The sequence below is a fragment of the Parasteatoda tepidariorum genome, chromosome 2, assembly GCF_043381705.1.
Source record: "Parasteatoda tepidariorum isolate YZ-2023 chromosome 2, CAS_Ptep_4.0, whole genome shotgun sequence".
Taxonomy (NCBI): domain Eukaryota; kingdom Metazoa; phylum Arthropoda; class Arachnida; order Araneae; family Theridiidae; genus Parasteatoda; species Parasteatoda tepidariorum.
The window spans coordinates 78,160,729-78,182,678 of record NC_092205.1 but is presented as its reverse complement, the minus strand read 5'-3'; the positions used below and the strand labels follow the sequence as shown (position 1 = coordinate 78,182,678).

Genomic DNA, 21,950 nt, shown 5'->3' with positions numbered 1-21,950 from the left:
ATCTATAAGACTTATCTATAAGACGTAGGTATGTAGAAAAAATTACAGGTACAACGGAATAAAACTTTAAGGTTCAACAATTAGTTCTAGAATTATTAACTGTCTAACTGGTAGGGGGGAAAATAACACGTTGGTCGATCTGAAGCCCGCTGAAATGCAAATACGGATAGTTCAAAATTTTCGTGCAGAAAAAGCCATTTTTATTTGTGAACTTTAAGTGAACTTAGTTTCCTAATTCCAATTTTTTCAGTAGTTACTGCAAGTTTAAGCTCTTTTTTTCTTTTTTTTCTAGCTTTTCGTGCTTTAAATATTGACTATATATGTCCATTGTTGTAGAAAAGTTATTATTCCCTCGCATATTCTTTACTTCTTTAATTTTTAAGCACGCACTCGAGTACATGTCAATCAATGTACCCACAAAAAAAAGAGAGAAAAGTTACGTATTGCCTATAACATTTATAGTAAAATTTTTAAAAGTAAAAAAACTTAAGAAAGAGCGTAAAAACTGTTCCCTACTTGAATTGTTGTAAGTCTTTTCAACAAGTGCAAGTACTTCTTTATTTCTTATTATTTAGTCACACAATCTGTCTTCTTTAGACTAACCTTTTTTTCAAATTCAGATGCTGATTTTTCAAATCCAGGCAATCATTTATTCCGTTATGATTAGAATGCTAACGAAATCTACTTACATAAAGCTACAATAATTGTAGATTTAGAAAAAAGCATTTTTTTTGGAAAATATTGACGTTTAAGTGAAAAATAAAAAAAAAAACAATGATGAATGAGAAGCAATTATGGAGGTTTGTGAGTGGAGCTCCCTAATTAAAGTAAAAATTTTAATGTGAGAAATTAATTTGAGAGCTTAGTAAAAGAAGGTACAAGTGACATTTAAAAACATGAAAGTTTACATTTTAAAAAAAGAAGTTATGATCAGCTTTATGTATAATATAAATGAACTGTTTCTCTCAGATTATTAGATAAGACGAGTTTTAAGGAGAAAATATATTTCAGTAGGAACCGATGGCTAATAGGGGAGAGTGGGGTCAATTGTAACACTTTTTACTTAACTATTTTTAACTAACAAAAAATCCAATATATTATTAGTATTAATTGACAGACGAGTAAAGTAGACTATCCTCTACTAGAAGAAAATAATAAAAACCTTATTTTAAATGTTATTATATTAGTTATTAACAATTTTTGACAGTCGTGCACTTGTTACAATTGTCCCCACTTACGGGGTCAATTGTAACAGTTCATAAATTCAACTAAAACATAGTTAATTATACATATTATCATAGTTGTGATATATTTTTTTATTGATCAAAATAGTAGTGATATTTTAGGAGTAAAAATAATAATGAGCAGAGACCTAAAGGGTTAAACTTTTAACTTTAAGGGGTTAAAAATTTTAATTTATGCTGTGAAAGGTGACAAATAAAATAATGCACATGCAACATAATATAAATGATATAGGAAACTATTGGTGGTTCTTAAAGAGTTAAGTAATGGTTTGTAAACATAAGATTATTTGCTTTCAGTCACTTGTTAAAAACAATGCTAGTTAATTAACAAAACTAATCTTTTTTTTAAATGTTAATTAAAGTGTCCACTCACATATTCGGTTCATAATTTTTATTTGGTTAAACAAAATTACTTTGTTACAATATAATATTCCAATATCAAAAAAAGTACTTACGTAGCGTGAAAATGTCTTTTATGGTGTAACTCTTTCAAAAGTACATAAAAATGGTTGCCAGCAGGGGTGCACATGCAGATTTATTAAATACACCTTGTGCGCCACCTAGGAACCAAATCTAGAACCCGACACTCGAAATTTTTGCTCTGTTACAGTCGTACCCTGTTACAATTGACCCCACTTTCCCCTACTATATTTTTTTTAAATTTGGTGCTCCTACATTGACTATAACATAACTCACAACTTTCTTCTGATAAGTTCTACAATTAGCAAAATTATTTAAACTTTTTCTAACTAATTTTTATTGTTTTTTTAGGCATAGCGTTCGATCTGTAATGGATATCGTGTCTGAAAGTGTTAAATATCTGGACGGAAATTGGAGATTAGCAATAGATCGTGATGATCAGACAAATCTCAGTTGTTGGGACAACATCTCCGAACCTACGAAAAGGCTGACTGAAGCACTGTACACGTAAGATACATTTAACATTTTAACAGAGATGAGCGTATTGTTAAGAATTTGTGAATATGTGTAAAATTTTGTAAATATTCTCTTGCTATGAGGCTAAATATCTCAGACGGGTCCTAAGTAGCAATTTAATTTGAAAATTTGCAAGAGAGTCCAGAAACTCTAACGTAATTTAGTGAGAAAATAACGACTAATATATTTTTATGGAACACTCAGTTTGGCAATACTTTGGACTACTTGGAGATAATCTTGGCTGCTTGGCGTTGTTTGATGATCATTTTGGCAACAAAATATAGGACTAATATTTAAGGAGTTTACGAGAATTGTCTAGAAACATGTCGAACGTTCCAGGTTCTTCCTCGTCAAGCCAATATAAATAAGAATGTGATTGCATCCTGACACAAAACCCAGCATAAGTTTAGTAAATTTCATGACTTGTAAGTAGTACAAGATTACCAAATTTAGATGAATCGGTTAAAACCATAAAGGAACATTTAGTACGTTTAGGAACATTTTAATTTTCAGAACTTAATTTTAGAATTAGTCATTTTATATATCTTTCAAATCCTTGAATATACTTTATTATTGTGTTTTGTTGCGTTGAAGTTTTATATAGTTATTTATGAAATCTTGATATTGTTATTGTGCCATCGAATAAGAAAAATGAAAAAAAAATAATATTGGAAGAGTGAAAAAATATAATCCTACAACAAAACATACAACTGAAAAAAATAAATCAAAAATCAAGTCCCTTTTTTTAAAAGAAAGACAAAGCAAAATATTTCTCTTCTGAAAAGAAAGATAAAGCAAAATATTTCTTTTCTGAAAAGAAAGACAAAAGAACCTTCCCCCTCTACTCTTTCTCGCAGCGATGAAGTCAAGAATCACGCTAGCTCTTAGAAAAAAAATCGCCAAATAGAAAAACGGGTCTCAAACATTTTGATTGGATAATCGCGAACCAAAGAAACGAGTCACATGATAAAGTTTCTGGTTTCCAAATTTAATGCATCGTGAGCAGTCTATCTATATTATAAGTGTGCCACTAAAAATGTGCCAATTTTAGTGTAATCTCTTATTGTAAGCCCCTTCCTCCACAAAAGTCTAAAAATTCACCTTTTTTTAGTGATAGATAAGAACCTAAGATAGTTAAGAACTTTATGAAAAAGAGTGGTTAGAATACTTTCAAATGGTTGAACACTTTTCAAACTGACTAACATGACATTTAACTAAACATTAAACTAATTTTTATGTCATATCTAGTCGCTATTAAGCCATTCCTTGCACCATTTTATAAATGGGTAAAGGTCTCGTGGTCATGGTAACACTATTTATATGAAAAAGATACCCTTAAGGAGTATAAAAACTAACTAACTCCCTGGCATTACAGTCCTTGTTGGACCATGGCCTCACTAACAATTTTTCTCCATAGTCGCCTGTCTCCTGCTCTTTGTTTGCAGTTTCGGACCTTTCGAATCTTAAGGTCTTTCTCCACCTCATCTAACCATCGCTTGGCCGGCCTTCCTCTTTTCTTTTGGCCCTGGCACTGCCCCTTGACTATCTTCTTAGTGTCTCTGTTTTCCTCTCTCTCAAGGTGTCCTAGCCATTGAATTCTCTTTGCTTTTACATAATTGTTTAGTTCTTTTTCGTTAAATAACTTTGTTAGTCTTACAATTTCAAAATTGTATCGCCTTCTCCACAGAACACCCTCTTTGACAGGTCCAAAAATAGTTCTAAGAATTCCTCTTTCCCAGGTAATCAGCATTTTTTTCTTCCTTCTGGGTTGGAGTCCGCGTCTTTGATCCATAGATAATTGTTGGTCTGGTTATAGTTTTATAAACCTGAAGCTTTGTTTTCCTCGTTATTACTTTTGATGTTAGCAATCTCTTAAGTGCAAAATAACTGCGATTTTAAGCATTTAGTCTTCACTTAATCTCTGACATAATATCATTGTTTTCAGTGACAACTGAACCCAAGTACTTAAATTCCCTAACTCTTTCAAATTTTGTCATTTCATCAATTTGTAGTTCCGTGTCCATATCTTTCCCCTTACAATCCATTATCAAGTATTTGGTCTTATCAATATTTATTTCTAAACCAAAAAGACTAGCTTCTTTGGTTAAGTTCTTTGGTTTATCCTAAAGGATATATAAGTGAAAATTTTAGCGATCTCTGACTTTTAGACATGGCCTTAGTAGGCGTGTAATTATAACTGTTTTCTTTCTGTTGGGGCATACATCATTCACAATCTGTTTCAGGCTTTTTTTGTATTCATGTATTGTACTTTTGTGTATCCTTTAACTACTTTCTTTAATCTTTTAACATTTTCAGCTGTACTATTTTTCCTTTGCAGAGTTATTCGTCACCAGCTCCAAAGAGAGAGCGCAGTTGCTAGAGAAGGCCTCGAACCTGCTTCATTTGAAATCTTAAATTTAGTCCCTGGAGTGCATACCTCTCGCCGGAAGTGGAAACGTCTCGGAAACGTGACGGGCTCCAGAGTGTCCATGGATGCAGTGGTGTGGCTGAGGGCGCCCTTGGGTGGCAGCCAGGTTCCGCGAAGGGTCGGAGGGGCCCTTTCTCGTCCCTATTCCTCGAGTGGCCGTCAACGATTCCGCGTTGTGACAGCTTACTCTCCTCCCTTTGTGAAGCCGGGAACGCGCGTAGAAAATGGTAGTTGTCTCATCGGAGTGCCTTGTCTTCAAGTAGCTACCAGAGAAAAAGAAGAAATTATTGAAATCTTTGCAGATTATTACGCGGCTGGAAGATCTGAAGGTAAATAATCCAACATCTATCAGTCTTGTACGTCTTCTTAATATGATTGCACATGATCTTAATCTGATTGTATACGATAGTAATCTAATTTTATATTATCTTAATATGGTCGCATATGTTCTTAATCTGATTATATATGATCTTAATATAATTGCTTATGATCTTTATCTGATTATATGCAATCGTAATCTGATTGTATATGATCTTAATATGATTACACATGATCTTGTTCTAGTTTTATATGATCTTAATATGATTGCACATGATCTCGATCTGATTGCGTATGGTTTTAATCTGATGGCGTATGAACTAGATACGACTAAAAATGTAGTGATCTTAGTATGACTGCCTGTGATCTTGATCCCTTTATGTAAGAACTTGATCTGAATAATGACTATTTTGACCAGATTAGGAATGATCTTGATCCATTTATGTAGGAACTTGATCTGAATAATGACTATTTTGACCAGATTAGGAATGATCTTGATCCGCTCTGCTTCTAGCTTTGTCCAGAGATCTAGGATTTGAGTTTGACATGTAGGAACTTGATTTGAATAATGACTATTTTGACCAAATAAGGAATGATCTTGATTAATGATCTCTCGATTCATAATCGTTGAATGATTAATTTAAATAGTGATTACTAACAAAATGAGGTGATTAACCTAGTAAAACTCATTTTCAGGAGTACTGTACAACATCACGTGTTGTGCAGGTATTTCGATCGCTCTGCTTCTAGCTTTGTCCAGAGATCTAGGATTTGAGTTTGACATGTACTTAGTAGCAGACGGCTTCTTCGGCACAAACCGGGGATACCGATGGAATGGAATAACTGCTGATCTGATTTCTGGTGCTGCCCATATGACATTCACCGCCTTCAGTATGACCAGTGCCCGGCAAACGGTCATCGATTTTTCCGTCCCTTATTTCCACTCTGGTGTGTCTTGTCTCACCTCGTCCCAATATAGAGTGGTGCCGGTAAGTGACTGGATTATATCGTTTTCTAATTATTAATGAGTTAAGTTATTAAACGGGTGTTTGCAAACAACTATTTGATGGAAATTTAGTGTAAAATCGCGAAGCATCGAAAGTTGGTTGTAATAAAAAATAACTATTAAAATTGTTTTACCGATAAAATAGATATTTTCAGAAGCTGTATTTGGTTACATTACATTGTGAAACAAATTTTTGCTGCAAGTACATGATACTGCCTGAATCCGTTAATGGGATTCCAAATCTGAATATCGTTTTGCTCCTAAAACAACAGATTTTTTTTCAAAAAATCACATTTTTAGTTTATTTTTGGTCGAAATGTACAAGTTTAAAAGTGTAATATATAACAAAGATTCGCATAAATTTTGCGACAAACTTTTACGGGAGTTAGAGCATATTATCAGGACTAAAATTGCATATAAGTCCATGCACGGAAATATGGTTATCGTCAGGCAAGGGACGCTCTTCCTTGTTATGGTCTATTGAGAACCTCACGAAGAAACAGTTCAAAACAGGGCAGCACCCCTAACGGTGTATGATGACAGTTGTACGCATGGATTTCTATGCAATCTTAATTCTACTGATGTCCCTAGCTTCCCCAGAAATCTTTCGCCACATTTATGCTAACCCCTGCTATATATAACGCTTTTAAATTTGTACATTTTGACAAAATTAGGCTGAAATATAATTTTTTTAAAAAAAGTTTCGTGAGAGACACCGATATCAGACTTGAAATTAGTGATACAAAAGTATCTCAGATTTGTTAAAAAAATCACATGCATCAAAAAACATTAAAAAAATTGCTCCCTAGTGTTGTCTACAATAACTGGAAACAATAAATTTGTATCCTGATGACTTGATTAAAATCTATTATGGTATTCGTTACAAACCGTGAAACAGTTGATTTTCGATACCCTTATAAAAGCCTGAATTTAACAGTGCCATCAGGTGATTAAGCAGATACATTTTTTCGCAATTATGTTGTTCCTGATTTTGTCAGAATGCCAAAGAGTAAGCTTCTTGCAAAAACCTTTCAATTCGATTTGGTTTATTAATTAACACCTAACTAACATCTAAAATATTCTATTATTTTCTTTTACAGCTATCGGCTTTCCTGGTGCCATTTAGCATACAACTGTGGGTCGCCATTTTCGGCGGACTCACTGCTACAGCCATTGCCGCAGCTATCTACGAATGGCTGAGTCCTTTCGGCCTCAATCCATGGGGTCGCCAGAGAACGAAAAACTTTAGTCTAGCCTCTGCCCTGTGGGTGATGTGGTCGCTTCTTTTTTCGCATTTAGTCGCTTTCAAGGCTCCCAAGTCTTGGCCCAATAAAGTGCTTATCAACATCTGGGGGTGCTTCAGCGTCATCTTCCTTGCGTCATACACTGCGAACATAGCCGCTTTGTTCGCTGGACTCTTCTTTCACTTAAGAGTTGATGACTTCCACGATGTTCAAGTAAGTTCCACTTTTATTTCTCTAAAGGAATCGAAACTTTTAAAGAAAATACCCATTGCTCATTTTTGCGAATGTGTTGTTCCATGATTTCTTTTGTGATATCTGTTTGCAGCTTTATAGCTATAAAACGGGAACTGCCAGAGGTAGTGCAGCCGAGTTCTATGTATATAAGGAGAATCCCGAACTGTGGCAGCACATTCAGCAATACGGAGTGGACTCTCTTCAGAAAGGTCTCGAAAAACTCAGGTAAAACTTAAATTTCTTATTAGTATTTGTCGTTAAAATGGAATGAAAAAAAGAAAATAACCAAGGGAAAAGTAGAATATATCCTGAATTTATTATATATATATATATTTTTATTAATACAAACTTGAAAACAAAAAAGAATTTTTGGCTTTGCATTTGATATAAAAAAAAACTGATATGTTTCGAGTCCTCGAAACGATGCTCTTCGCCAGGACAATGCCATGTGAATAATAACAAGTCAGAAGCATGAAAAAGGGCATTTGCTAGTAAAAAATGGAAGGAAAATTAACTGAAAAAAAAACAAAGGAAACCTTGATAGCCAAAGAAATGGTGGTGGTCGAAGAAGGTAAATCTAGTGAAATCAGGTCTGGTTTCCACTATCTATGCAGTAGCAAGGCAGAACTAAGGTTATTTTCTAGAAAATCATCTTGATAATAATTAGTTACAATTGTTTTGTGAATTATACTTTTTCTTCTTTCATTTGAAATATGAAACAAAAAGAATTTTATATTTGAGATTGAGCATACTTTTTAATTTTGGCATTTTGTTACCAATGTTGTAATATATCAGCAAAATTTTCATGCTTTTTCGCCGAATCCTAAACGATGAAAGAAACTATGACCTTTATGCCTTTCAGCATCAGAAAATAGAGTATTCAACAAAGCAAGTCCGCCATTCATGTTGTATTCGTGAGTCTCATTCAGTTTCTTATTATTTCAGGAATAAACAATTGGATATGTTGATAGGTGACACAGCTGTACTTAAATATTTTCAAGGAAATGACCCTGGTTGCAATCTCCATCTACTAGGTTCTATTTTCGATGATGCTTATGCTGTTGGTGTGCAAAAAGGATTTCCTCTAACTGTGAGTTTTTTTTTATTATAGGATCTGTGAGTTTCAGAACTATGAGTTTTGTTAATCTGGCATTTATTTCCTTGTAATTATTTTAAATTACAAATATTTTATAATAAATATTTATTTCCGTAATTCCTCCTTCCGGAGAGAAAGGTTGTAATCACATTCCCGAACCGTTTTAAAAACGCAGATTTTCGAACACAATACTATAATAGTGACAAAAAATAAAAATACTGACAAAACAGTGCTGTGATAACATTCTGAAAACATATAACGTCTCGAACACATATTTTCTAACTGATTTTGTAATGCAAATTCATAATAGTGACTAAATTAGTGACAAAACTTATTCTTTTATAACGATGTCCATGAAATAATATTCCAGATACCGATAAATACTTTTTGCCGACCTAGTGGCCGAGTGGTTAGCGTGCCTGACTGCGAAGCCGCTGGTCGCGGGTTCGAATCCTGCTCAGGCATGGATGTTTCTTTCTCTCTGTGTTCTATGTCCTTTCTCCTTTGCGTGTGATTGTGTGAATGTGACCCACCCTATAAACGGGTTTGTGGTTGTGTGACGTGGGCTTGTGGTTGTGTGACGTGGGCGAGGCTGCTCCACCGCCGTGGCTTCGTCACAGGTGTCCACTGGGTAACGAGAAGAGAGTAGCAGTTTTGGCATTTCTGTGGCCAATGGGACAACTCCCAAGTGCCTGCCATTAAAAAAAAAATAATAAATAAATACTTTTTTCAAAAATCAATTTAGTATATTACTACAATCCTAAAAAACAATTATCCACAAACTTTTACCTCAACTTATATCGGAATTAAACAAAAATACAGCTATTTTCAAATACTGTCTGATTAGTTTTGCCATCAATAAAGTCCACAGAATAATGCCTTTTTGATAGAATCAAGCATAAGTGTATACGTGAATTTCGTAATAAAAACTGAAGTTTCTAAGTAAAATTACTTAAAATAGTTGCAGAAATATAAAGCTCCAACATTACCGCTCTTTTCTGATAATTCCCAATGATGAGACTCGTCACCTTCATAAATCGTCAATCTGAGTTAAACTCAATGTATTTCTTTTGTATTTAGCATTCCATCTCACAGCTGTTGCTCAAGTACAGTGAGTATGGATACGTTGACCAGCTGCAGAAGAAGTGGTATGGACGTGTGCCTTGTTTCGACGACCGTTTACATCGTTTCAACCAACCTGAACCCCTAAGTGTTGAAGCCGTGGCGGGCGTCTTCATCATGCTGCTTGTAGGCGTAGGCGTGGGCGTAGTCATCTTAGCTCTGGAACACATCATCTTCAAATATGCCCTCCCCATCCTCAGGAAAAAGCCCAAAGACTGCTTCTGGAGGAGCCCTAACCTCATGTTCTTCAGTCAGGTCAGTACTAAGCAAACGTGCTACGTAGAATGAAGCAAAAACAATGTGATTGTAAAGCACAAATAAAGGTACTAAAATGGACATACTATGATTTCAGTTCAACAAATTGTTCAATTGTCCCTTACACTTGTTTCTTACTCAAGCTTGTTTTTTTTCCGTACTGGTTAGACCACTTTACTCGTGTTTATTTTTCTATTGCTATTTAGTGTTTTTAAACAGTTGCTTATACAATTGAAACTATGGAATGTCCATATCAGCACCTATATTTGCGCTTTAGCCACGTTTTGTTTAGTTCTACAGTGAGTAGTGTTCAATAATGGATCATAAATCTCTATTAGCCTAGTTGTAGTAGCAGTAAGGAAATTAAGGAGAAAAAGACTGCATTAAAACTGACGTCAGTTACGTGAATTTTCAGTATTAAAAATCAATAAGGAGATTTAGCATAACAATAGCATTAGACGCCAGTCCAGCCAAATGAGCAAGCTCTATAGAGAACTGATATTTCTTCTATTATGTTATAATTTACCTATGTAGTGCATATTTTACCTATGTAGTACATATGTATAGAAATACGTACATACTTATGTATATGTACAGTGAGTTAAAAAACGAACCACCTTGACGGACACCAGGAATAGTTCTTGAGAAATCAAATTATCAGGAACTACTCAACCGATTTTGCTCAAATTTAATGCAAAATTATATTCTTTATTATGATGCAAAAAATTTTATATCTTACAATTCAGTTTTTTTTCGATCATTATTAAATAAATTAATAAATACTTACTGAAAGTTATTATTTGCATGGAATTATATTTCGATAAACAAATTTTATTATGTATAAAAATTTTCCGTTTCGCTTAAAAAGTTCTCGAGATATAGCGAAATGCGCAAAAGGTGAAATTAACATTAATGGTTCCAAACTTTGGAGCATTCTCCAGGCCGAACTATTGGGGCCAAATTTCCTAGATAGCGGCTACCCCCTATACTTTGGGAGTCAGAAATCCAAATCCGTCGAAAAAAGGTATGTTCAGTAGGTTCAGAGAAAATTCGTTTTTGTGCCTGCTTTCGTAACTTAAAATAGTGACTGCACTATTTTTAAAAAGACAATATGTACTTTTTAAAAGACAGCTCAAAATAATCGGGGGTTTTCCACAAGTTTTATTATGTAGTATTGCAAATTACACTACCTTATAATAAACGGACAGCAAGAACAAAATTAAACATGTGAAAAAACTCGCATTGTTTTTTCACATATTTAATTTTGCTCTCTTTCAAAAAGTACAAAAACTACTTAGAAAATTGCTTGAAACTTTTTACGCTTTTAAGATATTTAAATCAAATTTTTTTCTATTAGTTCACTGTAATACGATTCACAGCAAAATAATAAAAATGAGTTTGTAAAAATAATCATATCTCCGTAAATATGTAAGCTAGATTTACGAAATTTTATACATTTGTTGCAAACAACAACCAAAGTAATTTATGCAATTTACAAGCTTATTGCGTGATTTTCTGACGTAGGGTGTTCAAAAACACTTCTTTTCTTTCGCAATTTAGTGTCGGTCCCTTAAACCTTAGAAAGCTTGAAACCTTATGATTAAATAAGAAAAATTGCTTGAATTAAACACCTCATAAATTGCTAAATAATTTTCTTAGTATTTCTTGAGCAACTTAAAAAATGTCAAAAACTAAAAGTGCCTCTTACAATAGTGTTTATTCTATAAGCTGAATAAGAAAAAATGCAGTTGATTGCCTAAGTAAACTTTCAGGTTGACGTTGAATTGTATCAGGTTGAAATATAATCAGATTCAAATTTGCTTTGGTGCTAGCAAGTTCTAACAAATAATTTAAGACTGTTATTAGCATATTAAAATGATATGCTACTATCACTCACTTAATGTCTTACTAATATTGCATTAAATTTTATTTTCAATATGGTTCAACATCTTAAAACTGCAATAACCTCTTAATCTCTCAACCTCTCCTCTCAACCTCTTAAATATGCATAACTTAAGCAGCGTAATGATTAGTAGAATTTAACCATTATTTAAGAGAGCAGCCCTCTCATCAATAACGAATATATTCTAATCATTTTAAAATGCAAATAGATCACTAACCATAAATACGAGTATTTTCACTACTAGTTTAGCTAAAATCCTTTCCATTAATTCTAATGATATTTTCCACTTATGATATTGAAAAATAAGATTGAAATTAAAATTGTGTTCAAAGTTTTATAATTAAAAATTCCATCCATTTACTGTGATTATTTATTTCTTTAAATAAAACTAATGCGTAGTGCTTAGATAAATTAGTTTTCATTTAATATAAGAGTCAAAAATAGGAAAATTACAACAAAAAAAACTATAAACTCCATAGCAACTAGTAATTAAATTAATGTTGTGAACATTTTGTAAAACAAGCTTTCCTCAATCGAAAGTCATTTTACTTTTTCGCATCATTCATTAAATTTTGTCACAATAAAAAGAAAACTATTTATTGATTGAATAAAAGATTTATGATTGGATTCACACTAAGGTTTGCACATTTTTCACACATAAACGCATACTTCATTTACTGCAATGTATTGGCTGTTGTGACTAATGACTTCCTTGTGGCATAAATTTTAAATAATCTCTAAATGGTAAAAAAAAGGCGGCATAAATCTTCCTAAGAATCATTTTTATCGAATTTAGCCAAAAAATGGAATTCAATTATTCAAATTCTTTTGCTTAATACCAACAGGAACAGAGCTCTGGAAACCTTTGTCTTTAATTAGAAATGAGTAATGGCGTGGGCTGTAAGTAAAGTTTAAAAGATCACTGCACTATAATTTTTCATTGTAAAAATTATTACTTATTTTTGATAAAAACAAAAAGAAAAAGTTTGCCTCCAGGTAATCATCTGATATACAATTCAAAAATTGGAATACATATCAGCAAAAAATACGCTCAGGAAATTAAATTTTGATATGCGAGATAATTCCTTATTGATTATATTTTATTTTATAACCATCATTGAATAGCCGACCTAATCTTAAGCGTACGAGTCTACCAATGCTCAACTCCGTAGTCTTGTAATTTTGAACCCAATCCAGAAGACAAGGGAACTCCTGAAGCAAATAGTGTGAGAAATTTGTCCTCGTGGTGGACTTTTTGATAGAACTAATTCGCATTTGCGTTATATGTAGAGGAAAATCACGAAAAATTCCCACGATTATCCTGACCTCAAAGGGACTCTTACCCATGATCCGTCTACCACTGAGGATATTTTACTTCAGCTCTGAGGTCGGTGCTAGCCGGGTACGGAACTCGTATTGGCCAGCCGTCGCTGGGATTTGAACCTGGGGCACTTTATTGGGAGGCAAGAGCTCTATTTCCTGCTTATTAGAGCTCTGCATTATGAACTACTGAAAATTTTTTCATAATATATTTTTTTGGCTGCCATATTGATAATTAAAGAATATACAAGAAAAGAAATCTTCCCGGTGCGAAATTTAGTTTGTCAGAACTAATTAAATAAAGTGGTACTTAAAAACACCACTTTAATTAATTAGTTTAAAGTGATTGCTACTTATATGTACCGTCAGTAGATAAAAGGTTAAGTTTAATCAAATGGATAATATATAGTTTATCTTGAAACAGTGATTCATTTGTAAAAAACAAAATGCAATGTGATTAAAACAGTGACAATAATGTTGCATTTTTGTATCAATTTGATAAAAAATGCTTACACACGATAGTAATTTTGACTTTATCTCCCTAACTGTATATTTTCCAGAAAGTTGATTTTAACATAATTCACACCTTTTAAATCATTTTCTGTATATTAACATCTACAGAAAGTAACGCAAAGTTCGAAAGTAAGGTTGCTTTATTACATTTAAAATAAATTTGAAACCAACAAAAACATTCTTGTGTGAATTGAGAAAAAAATTGGCGATGTTTTTAATATAAAAACATAATTTTTAATGGCAACAACCACCATACCCTAAATATTCACGTATCATTATTATTCCATACCAGAAAGTATTTTTATACAAAAATGCAACTTAATTGGCAAGTAAGACCTGAGTTACGTTCTTTGTAAGTTGCAGCCTTCATAATTGCTAAGACAAACTAATAATTAACTAGGCTAACAAAATTTCATTCCTCATCCTCCTGAGATTCGAAGCAGAAAATATTATTACTATGTAGTTTAGAAGAAAATTAACTTATGTGATAAAATATATTTTTTAATTAATTAAACTTAATGAACGTTTTATGATTAATTTTAGTTATTACAAAAAAAATAATACATTTTAATACTTAGTATTTTTTTGCATGTTGTAGGATATAGTTATAGTGTATTTTTTGTATTTTGGTTATGAAATTAAACACACTAGACTCAAATAAAACTATATTTATATGTCATAAAACTTTTCAAATAAATTAAAGAATCGAATCTTTTTTTATAATTTTATATTGTTGTTAGAATTTGTAACGAATGACGGTAAATACAATTAAATTTTTAAGTTGCAATCATACAAACAAAAATTAAATCGCAAAATATTATTTAATTGATAAAAATGAGCTAAAGGTTCCCCAATACATTGAACGTAGTGTATTTGATAAATGATAGGAGTTTAAGAAAATAATAAGAGGAGATAAAATTAATATTGAGATAAATTAATACTATACATTGTCTATTATCTCTGATTAGATACATAAATACAAATGCTTATATTCCATGATAGAGAAACGTATAAGTGTAAAATTGAAAACAAAATAAAACTTATAAATTCAAAATGTTGTAACTTATTATGTTAGAAGACACGATTGAAATAAATTATATAAAATCTTATCCAAAACATTAAAGTGCATTTTTATTTAATAAACTAATTTCTTTTATATCACATTCGTCTACTTCATCTATACGACTTTTAAGATCTCTGTCATCCTTATTTTATTTTATAATCTTACCAGAATTAGACAATTCATATAGCTTATGTGCAGATCTCATTGTTCATAGTTTCATATTTTTGAACCTAACCCAAAAGACAAAGAAATTCGAAAGGTCTTTGTCAAGCTATGATATCACTCGCATCAGGAGGTAGGTGAGCTTTTTCAAAATGTTTTTAATGCCTGAGGTGAAAAACTCTCACGGTTAGGCTGATTTCAAGGTGGTTCTAACACATGAGCCATATGGAACTGATACTTTGTCAAGCACTTTTGTCTACGAAAAATGGCAACAATAAGCAAATCAACCAGACACCGTAGTAATTTGAACCACGTAACTTATAATAAGAATGTTTTAAGCTGTATTATAGGTGTTTATAAATTTTAAAATATTCTCGTCGCTACATAGAAAATTATAAAAGGTAATCTTTATATAATTAACAAAGGATTAAATTTATAACATCAGTATTAATTTAAAAAACCGAGAATTATATTACATACATATACATTAACCTCTCCAGATTTTAACAAAAAGCAACAAAAAGATTTGCTCTTACAGAGTTCAAAAAATATGAGAAATGAGTATGTTGAGATAAAAGAGCGGTTAAATTAATTTAGTGCCAATGGGGAAACAAATCAAGTGCATACATACTTTCACAAAAGAAAAAAAATGCTAAGAGTTAACTTAATTTGGTAGCAGTTCTGGTAAGAATAATTTTTCTTAGACTTTAATAGAAGTTAGAATGTATATTTAATTAGTTAATATTTCTTTAAAAGTTATTGAGGTAGAAAAAAAAATTTCTAAATAGAACCCAAAACAGTAAAATTCGGTTTGAGGTGTATTTGTATCGCATTTAAACGAGAGACTATGTATTAACTATGCTATTAACAACAGATATAAAAAGGTGAAGATAGAGGTTTTCCAGTTTTAGATTAGCAATTAGAAGTTAAAAGAGTTAGAAGTTTAAATTAGAAGTTAAAGCATTAATTAAGTTACGTCTCAAATAATATGATCAAAGATGATGTCAAAACAATTAATACTTTCCTGGGATTTGGTGGAAATTTTAATTGAGTATAAATCGAAATGAGATTCAAACTCTAAATAAAGTCCGGAGTCGAAGTTAGATTAGACTACTTAAACTACTAACTCTCTCTAATCAACTAGAGCTCTAATCAACACAACGTGCTCGTAAAATCTCTGCAGTTGAAAAGACCTGAGGTCGGTCTCTGAGGGGTACCATGGGTATAGGGAGCTGGAGAAAACTTCCTTCCCTTTCTATATTGAGGAAGTAGCAAAGTGGTGCTGTCAATTTATCCTTAGAATTCTGACTAGCTAAGACATACTTTCACTCTTGCGGTGCTCTCTTGTCAAAAAAAGACGCACTTTCCGGAATTATTTTGCAAAGAAACAAAAGCTGGCTAGCTTTGCAAACAACAAATTCATGAACAAAATTAAAAGATGTACACCGACACAATTAATACAGCTTAAATATTTTCATTTTTTTTATTCAATTATTGCTCTTCCCGGTTGCTTTACGTTGTTAAATTAAGCAAATTACTAATTTTTAATACTTTTTTTTCTTGTTGAAAATTTTAAATGATTTTTAGGATCGGGGGTAAAATAGCTCCTTTTACCTTCTAGCCATTGTCCAAATTTCAGAACCCTAGTACAAATGACTTTAGAGTTATAAGAGATTCAACATAGGGGACAAAAAGAGTACTCAGGTAACACTAAAACAGTTAAAAAATGTTAAGAAAAATTCAAATTTATAATTTTTTTATACAATAATCGAAATTAAAAAAATTAAGCGTAAGAATTAAGCTTAATTGAAATTTTTTAAATACTCTTTTTATTGCATTTATGAGTTAATTTTCTTCTGAACTATTCACTTCAAAATAAAAATAACGTTCTTTTCCATAATTTCAAATTCAGTTTTTGACATACGCTTGTCAACGTTTGTTATACGTTTTGTCAAGTACGTTAAAGAAAGTTTCTTGCAACAAAAAAAAGGTTTTTATCACACGTTAAAAAAAGGTTTTTTAAATAAAATCTCATTTTAAAAAAAAAGTTTTTTTATCCTATATTTTTTACAATCAAACTTTTTTACAATATTTTTTACAATCAAACCTTTACAATCAATCAATATCATGCAGACAAAAATACACAATTTTTTGAATTCTTAAAGACATTTCAAAAAGAAGCTCATGGCTGTGACATTATTGCTTACTTATTTCAGTTTGTTCACGTAAGAAATGTCTTTCGCATTTATAAAATGAAGTTGCAATAAAATTTGACCTGACAATAAGAAAAACCCATTAAGAGAACAAAATCGAGAGACGTTGATGATTTTAATCGAATACAAATGTTCCGAATCAGTAAAAAATACATGTAGTAAAAGCTTTTTCTTCCTTTGTGATGTTTTTATCTATCTCTTGAACCTCTCTAGCCTTAAGCAAGATATCTGGTTTATTGAAAAGTTATAAAAGAAAACATCTTTTTTCTCAGAAAAAAACGGGAACGTATTGTTCTCTATCTGGATCTTGTCACGTGATATTTTTTATCTCTCTCCTTTTTTTCATTTCGTTTCAAGTAAAATAAAAATATTTTCGTAAAAAGAAATATGTTCCTTATACAAAAATACGTGTTATTATAATGTTCTCAAAACAATCAATGATGAATATTTTTAATAAGCAGGACAAAGACTAAAATATTAGGAATATGATACGTTTTCTAATTGCTTGTTTTTATTAGGAAAAAAAATAGTTTCAAAAACAAGACGGAGGAGCTGCATTCATCCAATTACAGCTGGAGTTATGTAGTTTTCTATGTTTACAGGACAAAAAATCAACATAAACGTAGTTTTTCCCAAGTACTAAACCGCATCAGATGAAAATTGAAAATTCATCTCTCAACATCCGATAAGCGATTATGATTTGGATAATGCCAAAATTCTTTCCACTCCTGTCACATCAGCTCATCTTGATACCCTGGAATCTTGTTTCATTCATATGAATGTCGATTCCCTTGCTAACGACACAAGTTCCCCATTGCGCATGGAAATGCATTTTGCCCTTATTTGCCTCTTTCGGCCTCAGCGATTTTTCAAGTTTTTTTTATCACCAATAGTTATTTTTCTCTTTCTGTTTCACTCTCGGCTACCACTGTTTTTAGTTTCGTTTTTCACTTTCATTTCTTTGTCATTTTTCCTTGGAAACTTATCAAGTTCTATTTCACAAATCATTTTTGTTTTCTTCATTCACGTCTGTCGAATCTTGAGAATGAGAGCTTATTTATGAGCGCTCGAATACTCTTGTAACTATCTTCACATTTTTTGAAACCAATGAAGATTATAATCAAGTTTATATTTCCACGTCAGTTTATCGGGATTATTCATTTAGAATCATTTGCATTTGTTTCATGTAAGAAATCGAAGACTGCTTTATTAGAATAAAAAATAATAACAAAGTAAGTCGGAACAATAATAGTCTTTAATATGTTTTAATTATCAGCTTGAATTTCATTGCGATCATTCCTCAGGTAGAATTGAAGGAGTTTTGGTTTTGCTACATATTTATAGATCCACATTTTACAATCAGATATCTGTGAAGCATATTTGTAAAAAAAAGCAAATCATTTCAGTACTATAGATTTGCAATAGTATTTGCTTGTAATTTAATTGAATCTTGATTGTACTAAAATATATAAATTTAGAGGGTTAGACATCGAAGAATGCTTTACAATCATTTTATAAGAAGTGTGTACAGAACTTGAGTTTTATACTTAATTTAACAAAAACGATGGGACAATTTGGTAAGTTAGCGCTACTTCATTCAAATTTTGCAAAAGCGGAAAATAATATTTCACGAGAGTGTTTGAAACATTTTTTTTTCAAACCATAAACCTTCAATATTTTTCTTTTCCTACTCACCAGACTGTTTGGTTTAGAAATTTTAATAAAATAGACTTTTCTAAATTCAGTTGCTGTCGAAATTCTTCGCCAAGCATAACTCAAAAAAAAAAAATCTAACTTGTAGAATTTTAAGGTAGACTAAGTTTTGAAATGTTCACTGCGCATATAAAGTTTGAAGGCTTCAAGAGCTTAAGGTTTTAATATTAACTAAAAAAAAAAAGAAAAAATTCCGGTACCCACTGCAACTAGCCACCGTAGATATGAACTAAAGATTTGCAGTATAAATAAGCTTAAATTGCATTTTAATTTTGATCAAAGATTGATTTAAAATAAGCAAAAATAAAATAAAAAGTCTTTAAAAATATTTTGAAATTTTGTTTGTTTAGAGTAAAATTTAATCGAAATTTTAATATTATAATTGCGTTTTTAAATTGATGTTTTGGTTGTATCGGTTATTTTATTAATGGAAATGCAACTGTGCTGAATTTCGTAAAACAATTTACAATTCCAACATTTAAAAAGAATTCAGGCCCCTCTGAGTTTCCCCAGATGGGAAGAAAAAAAGATAAAAAGGGTGCATCATTTAAAAGAAATTGGGGCCCTGCTGAGTTTCCCCAGATGGGAAGAAAAAAAGATAAAAAGGGTGCATCATTTAGAAAGAATTGGGGTCCTGCTGAGTTTCCCCAGATGGGAAGAAAAAAAATAAAAAGGGTGCATCATTTAGAAAGAATTGGGGTCCTGCTGAGTTTCCCAAGATGGGAAGAAAAAAAGATAAAAAGGGCGCATCATTTAAAATGAATTGGGGCCCTGCTGAGTTTCCCCACATGGGAAGAAAAAAGATAAAAAGGGTGCATCATTTAAAAAGAATTGGGGCCCCTCTGAGTTTCCCCAGATGGGAAGAAAAAAAGATAAAAAGGGTGCATCATTTAAAAAGAATTGGGGCCCTGCTGAGTTTCCCAAGATGGGAAGAAAAAAAGATAGAAAGGGTGCATCATTTAGAAAGAATTGGGGTCCTGCTGAGTTTCCCAAGATGGGAAGAAAAAAAGATAAAAAGGGTGCATCATTTAAAAAGAATTGGGGCCCTGCTGAGTTTCCCCAGATGGGAAGAAAAAAAGATAAAAAGGGTGCATCATTTAGAAAGAATTGGGGTCCTGCTGAGTTTCCCAAGATGGGAAGAAAAAAAGATAAAAAGGGTGCATCATTCAAAAAGAATTGGGGCCCTGCTGAGTTTCCCCAGATGGGAAGAAAAAAAGATAAAAAGGGTGCATCATTTAGAAAGAATTGGGGTCCTGCTGAGTTTCCCAAGATGGGAAGAAAAAAAGATAAAAAGGGTGCATCATTCAAAAAGAATTGGGGCCCTGCTGAGTTTCCCCAGATGGGAAGAAAAAAAGATAAAAAGGGTGCATCATTTAGAAAGAATTGGGGTCCTGCTGAGTTTCCCAAGATGGGAAGAAAAAAAGATAAAAAGGGTGCATCATTCAAAAAGAATTGGGGCCCTGCTGAGTTTCCCCAGATGGGAAGAAAAAAAGATAAAAAGGGTGCATCATTTAGAAAGAATTGGGGTCCTGCTGAGTTTCCCAAGATGGGAAGAAAAAAAGATAAAAAGGGTGCATCATTCAAAAAGAATTGGGGCCCTGCTGAGTTTCCCCAGATGGGAAGAAAAAAAGATAAAAAGGGTGCATCATTTAGAAAGAATTGGGGTCCTGCTGAGTTTCCCAAGATGGGAAGAAAAAAAGATAAAAAGGGTGCATCATTCAAAAAGAATTGGGGCCCTGCTGAGTTTCCCCAGATGGGAAGAAAAAAAGATAAAAAGGGTGCATCATTTAGAAAGAATTGGGGTCCTGCTGAGTTTCCCAAGATGGGAAGAAAAAAAGATAAAAAGGTTGCATCGTTTAAAAAGAATTAGGGCCCCTCTGAGTTCCCCTAGATTGGAAGAAAAAAAAGATATAAAGGGTGCATCATTTAAAAAGAATGCTGAGTTTTCCCCAGATGGGAAGAAAAAAGGATAAAAAGGGTGCATCATTTAAAAAGAATGCTGACTTTCCCCAGATGGGAAGAAAAAAAGATAAAAAGGGTGCTTGTATTAATCATTATCTGTTGGCATATTTTGCCAATTGACTACTCGAAATCTTTACTTTTAGAACATAAATAGATTCTACAAAAGAAACTTAATAAAGTGGTTCATATATAAAATTGAATATTAAAAAAAGTGTCTAGCAATTTTTAAATTTGTTTATAATAACATGGCTACACGCTACACGTTACTGATGACAGTTTAGAAACTAATTTTACAGATATGTGCCACAAGGCTAATATTTTTTGGCTATAGCATCTACGCATATCATGACGTGAAAATGACGATTTTTAATTGTGGAGCTAAGATATCTTTAAAACATTACCAAAAACTAGAATTTGTTAATGAAAGTATGACTACATGTTATTATGTACAACTTAGAAATTAATTTTATAATTTGCACCGCAAATTTCGGACAAATATTTTGGACATAAATTATTTCTGCTAACTTCATTCTGTAAAGTAATGTTTTTAATTAATTTCTTTTTTTTTTTCTTTTTTTTTTGCATTGGCATTTGAAACTCAATTTTATAAAAATAAGACTAAATGTTAAGTTTAGAATTACTTTTAAAAAGAATTACCACAGAAAAAAAAATATGATATAAATAGTTTCGAAAACTATAAAAAGGCTCTTTTTAGTTTAAAGTTGAACTACAATGCTTTTCTAGCTTTCCCAATAGATTTATGAAAATATGATTCTACATCATTCAATGCATCATAATACAGTGCAGAAAAAAATTAACGACTTTGAATAATTTTTGATATAATGATCGATACTTCACTTTCCAGGACTCAATCTTGATGATTTGAGGGATTGACATCAAATATTACAATAAATTAGTGCAGACGATAATTTAAGTTACGAAACTAGACTCGAAAATTGTACTTTCTCTGAATAAACATACCTTTTTTCGATGGATTCGGATTTCTGATCCCCAAAATATAAGGGGTAGTCACAATTTGGGAAACGTCCCAATTATTTGGTCCGAAGAGTGGTCCAAAGTTTAGATCCCTTAAAGTGAATTTTACTTTTTTGCGCATTTCGCTATATGTCAAGAACGTTTTAAGCGATTTGAAAAAATTTTGCACACAATTATAAAATTTTATCAAAAAAATAATTAATTACAAGCCGAAAATAGCTT

General features: G+C 32.0%; 1 protein-coding gene across 1 annotated transcript in view; it reads left to right on the top strand.

Moving 5' to 3' along the window:
- LOC107439866 (glutamate receptor ionotropic, NMDA 3A-like) overlaps positions 1–21,950 on the top strand; it is a 320,894-nt gene that overhangs the window by 278,164 nt on the left and 20,780 nt on the right. The window contains exons 4-10 of the mRNA XM_043041182.2: positions 2,016–2,171; positions 4,519–4,937; positions 5,623–5,915; positions 7,033–7,389; positions 7,502–7,635; positions 8,356–8,500; positions 9,587–9,883. Coding sequence (XP_042897116.2) covers positions 2,016–2,171; positions 4,519–4,937; positions 5,623–5,915; positions 7,033–7,389; positions 7,502–7,635; positions 8,356–8,500; positions 9,587–9,883 — 1,801 coding nt within the window. The remainder of the gene's footprint in view (positions 1–2,015; positions 2,172–4,518; positions 4,938–5,622; positions 5,916–7,032; positions 7,390–7,501; positions 7,636–8,355; positions 8,501–9,586; positions 9,884–21,950) is intronic.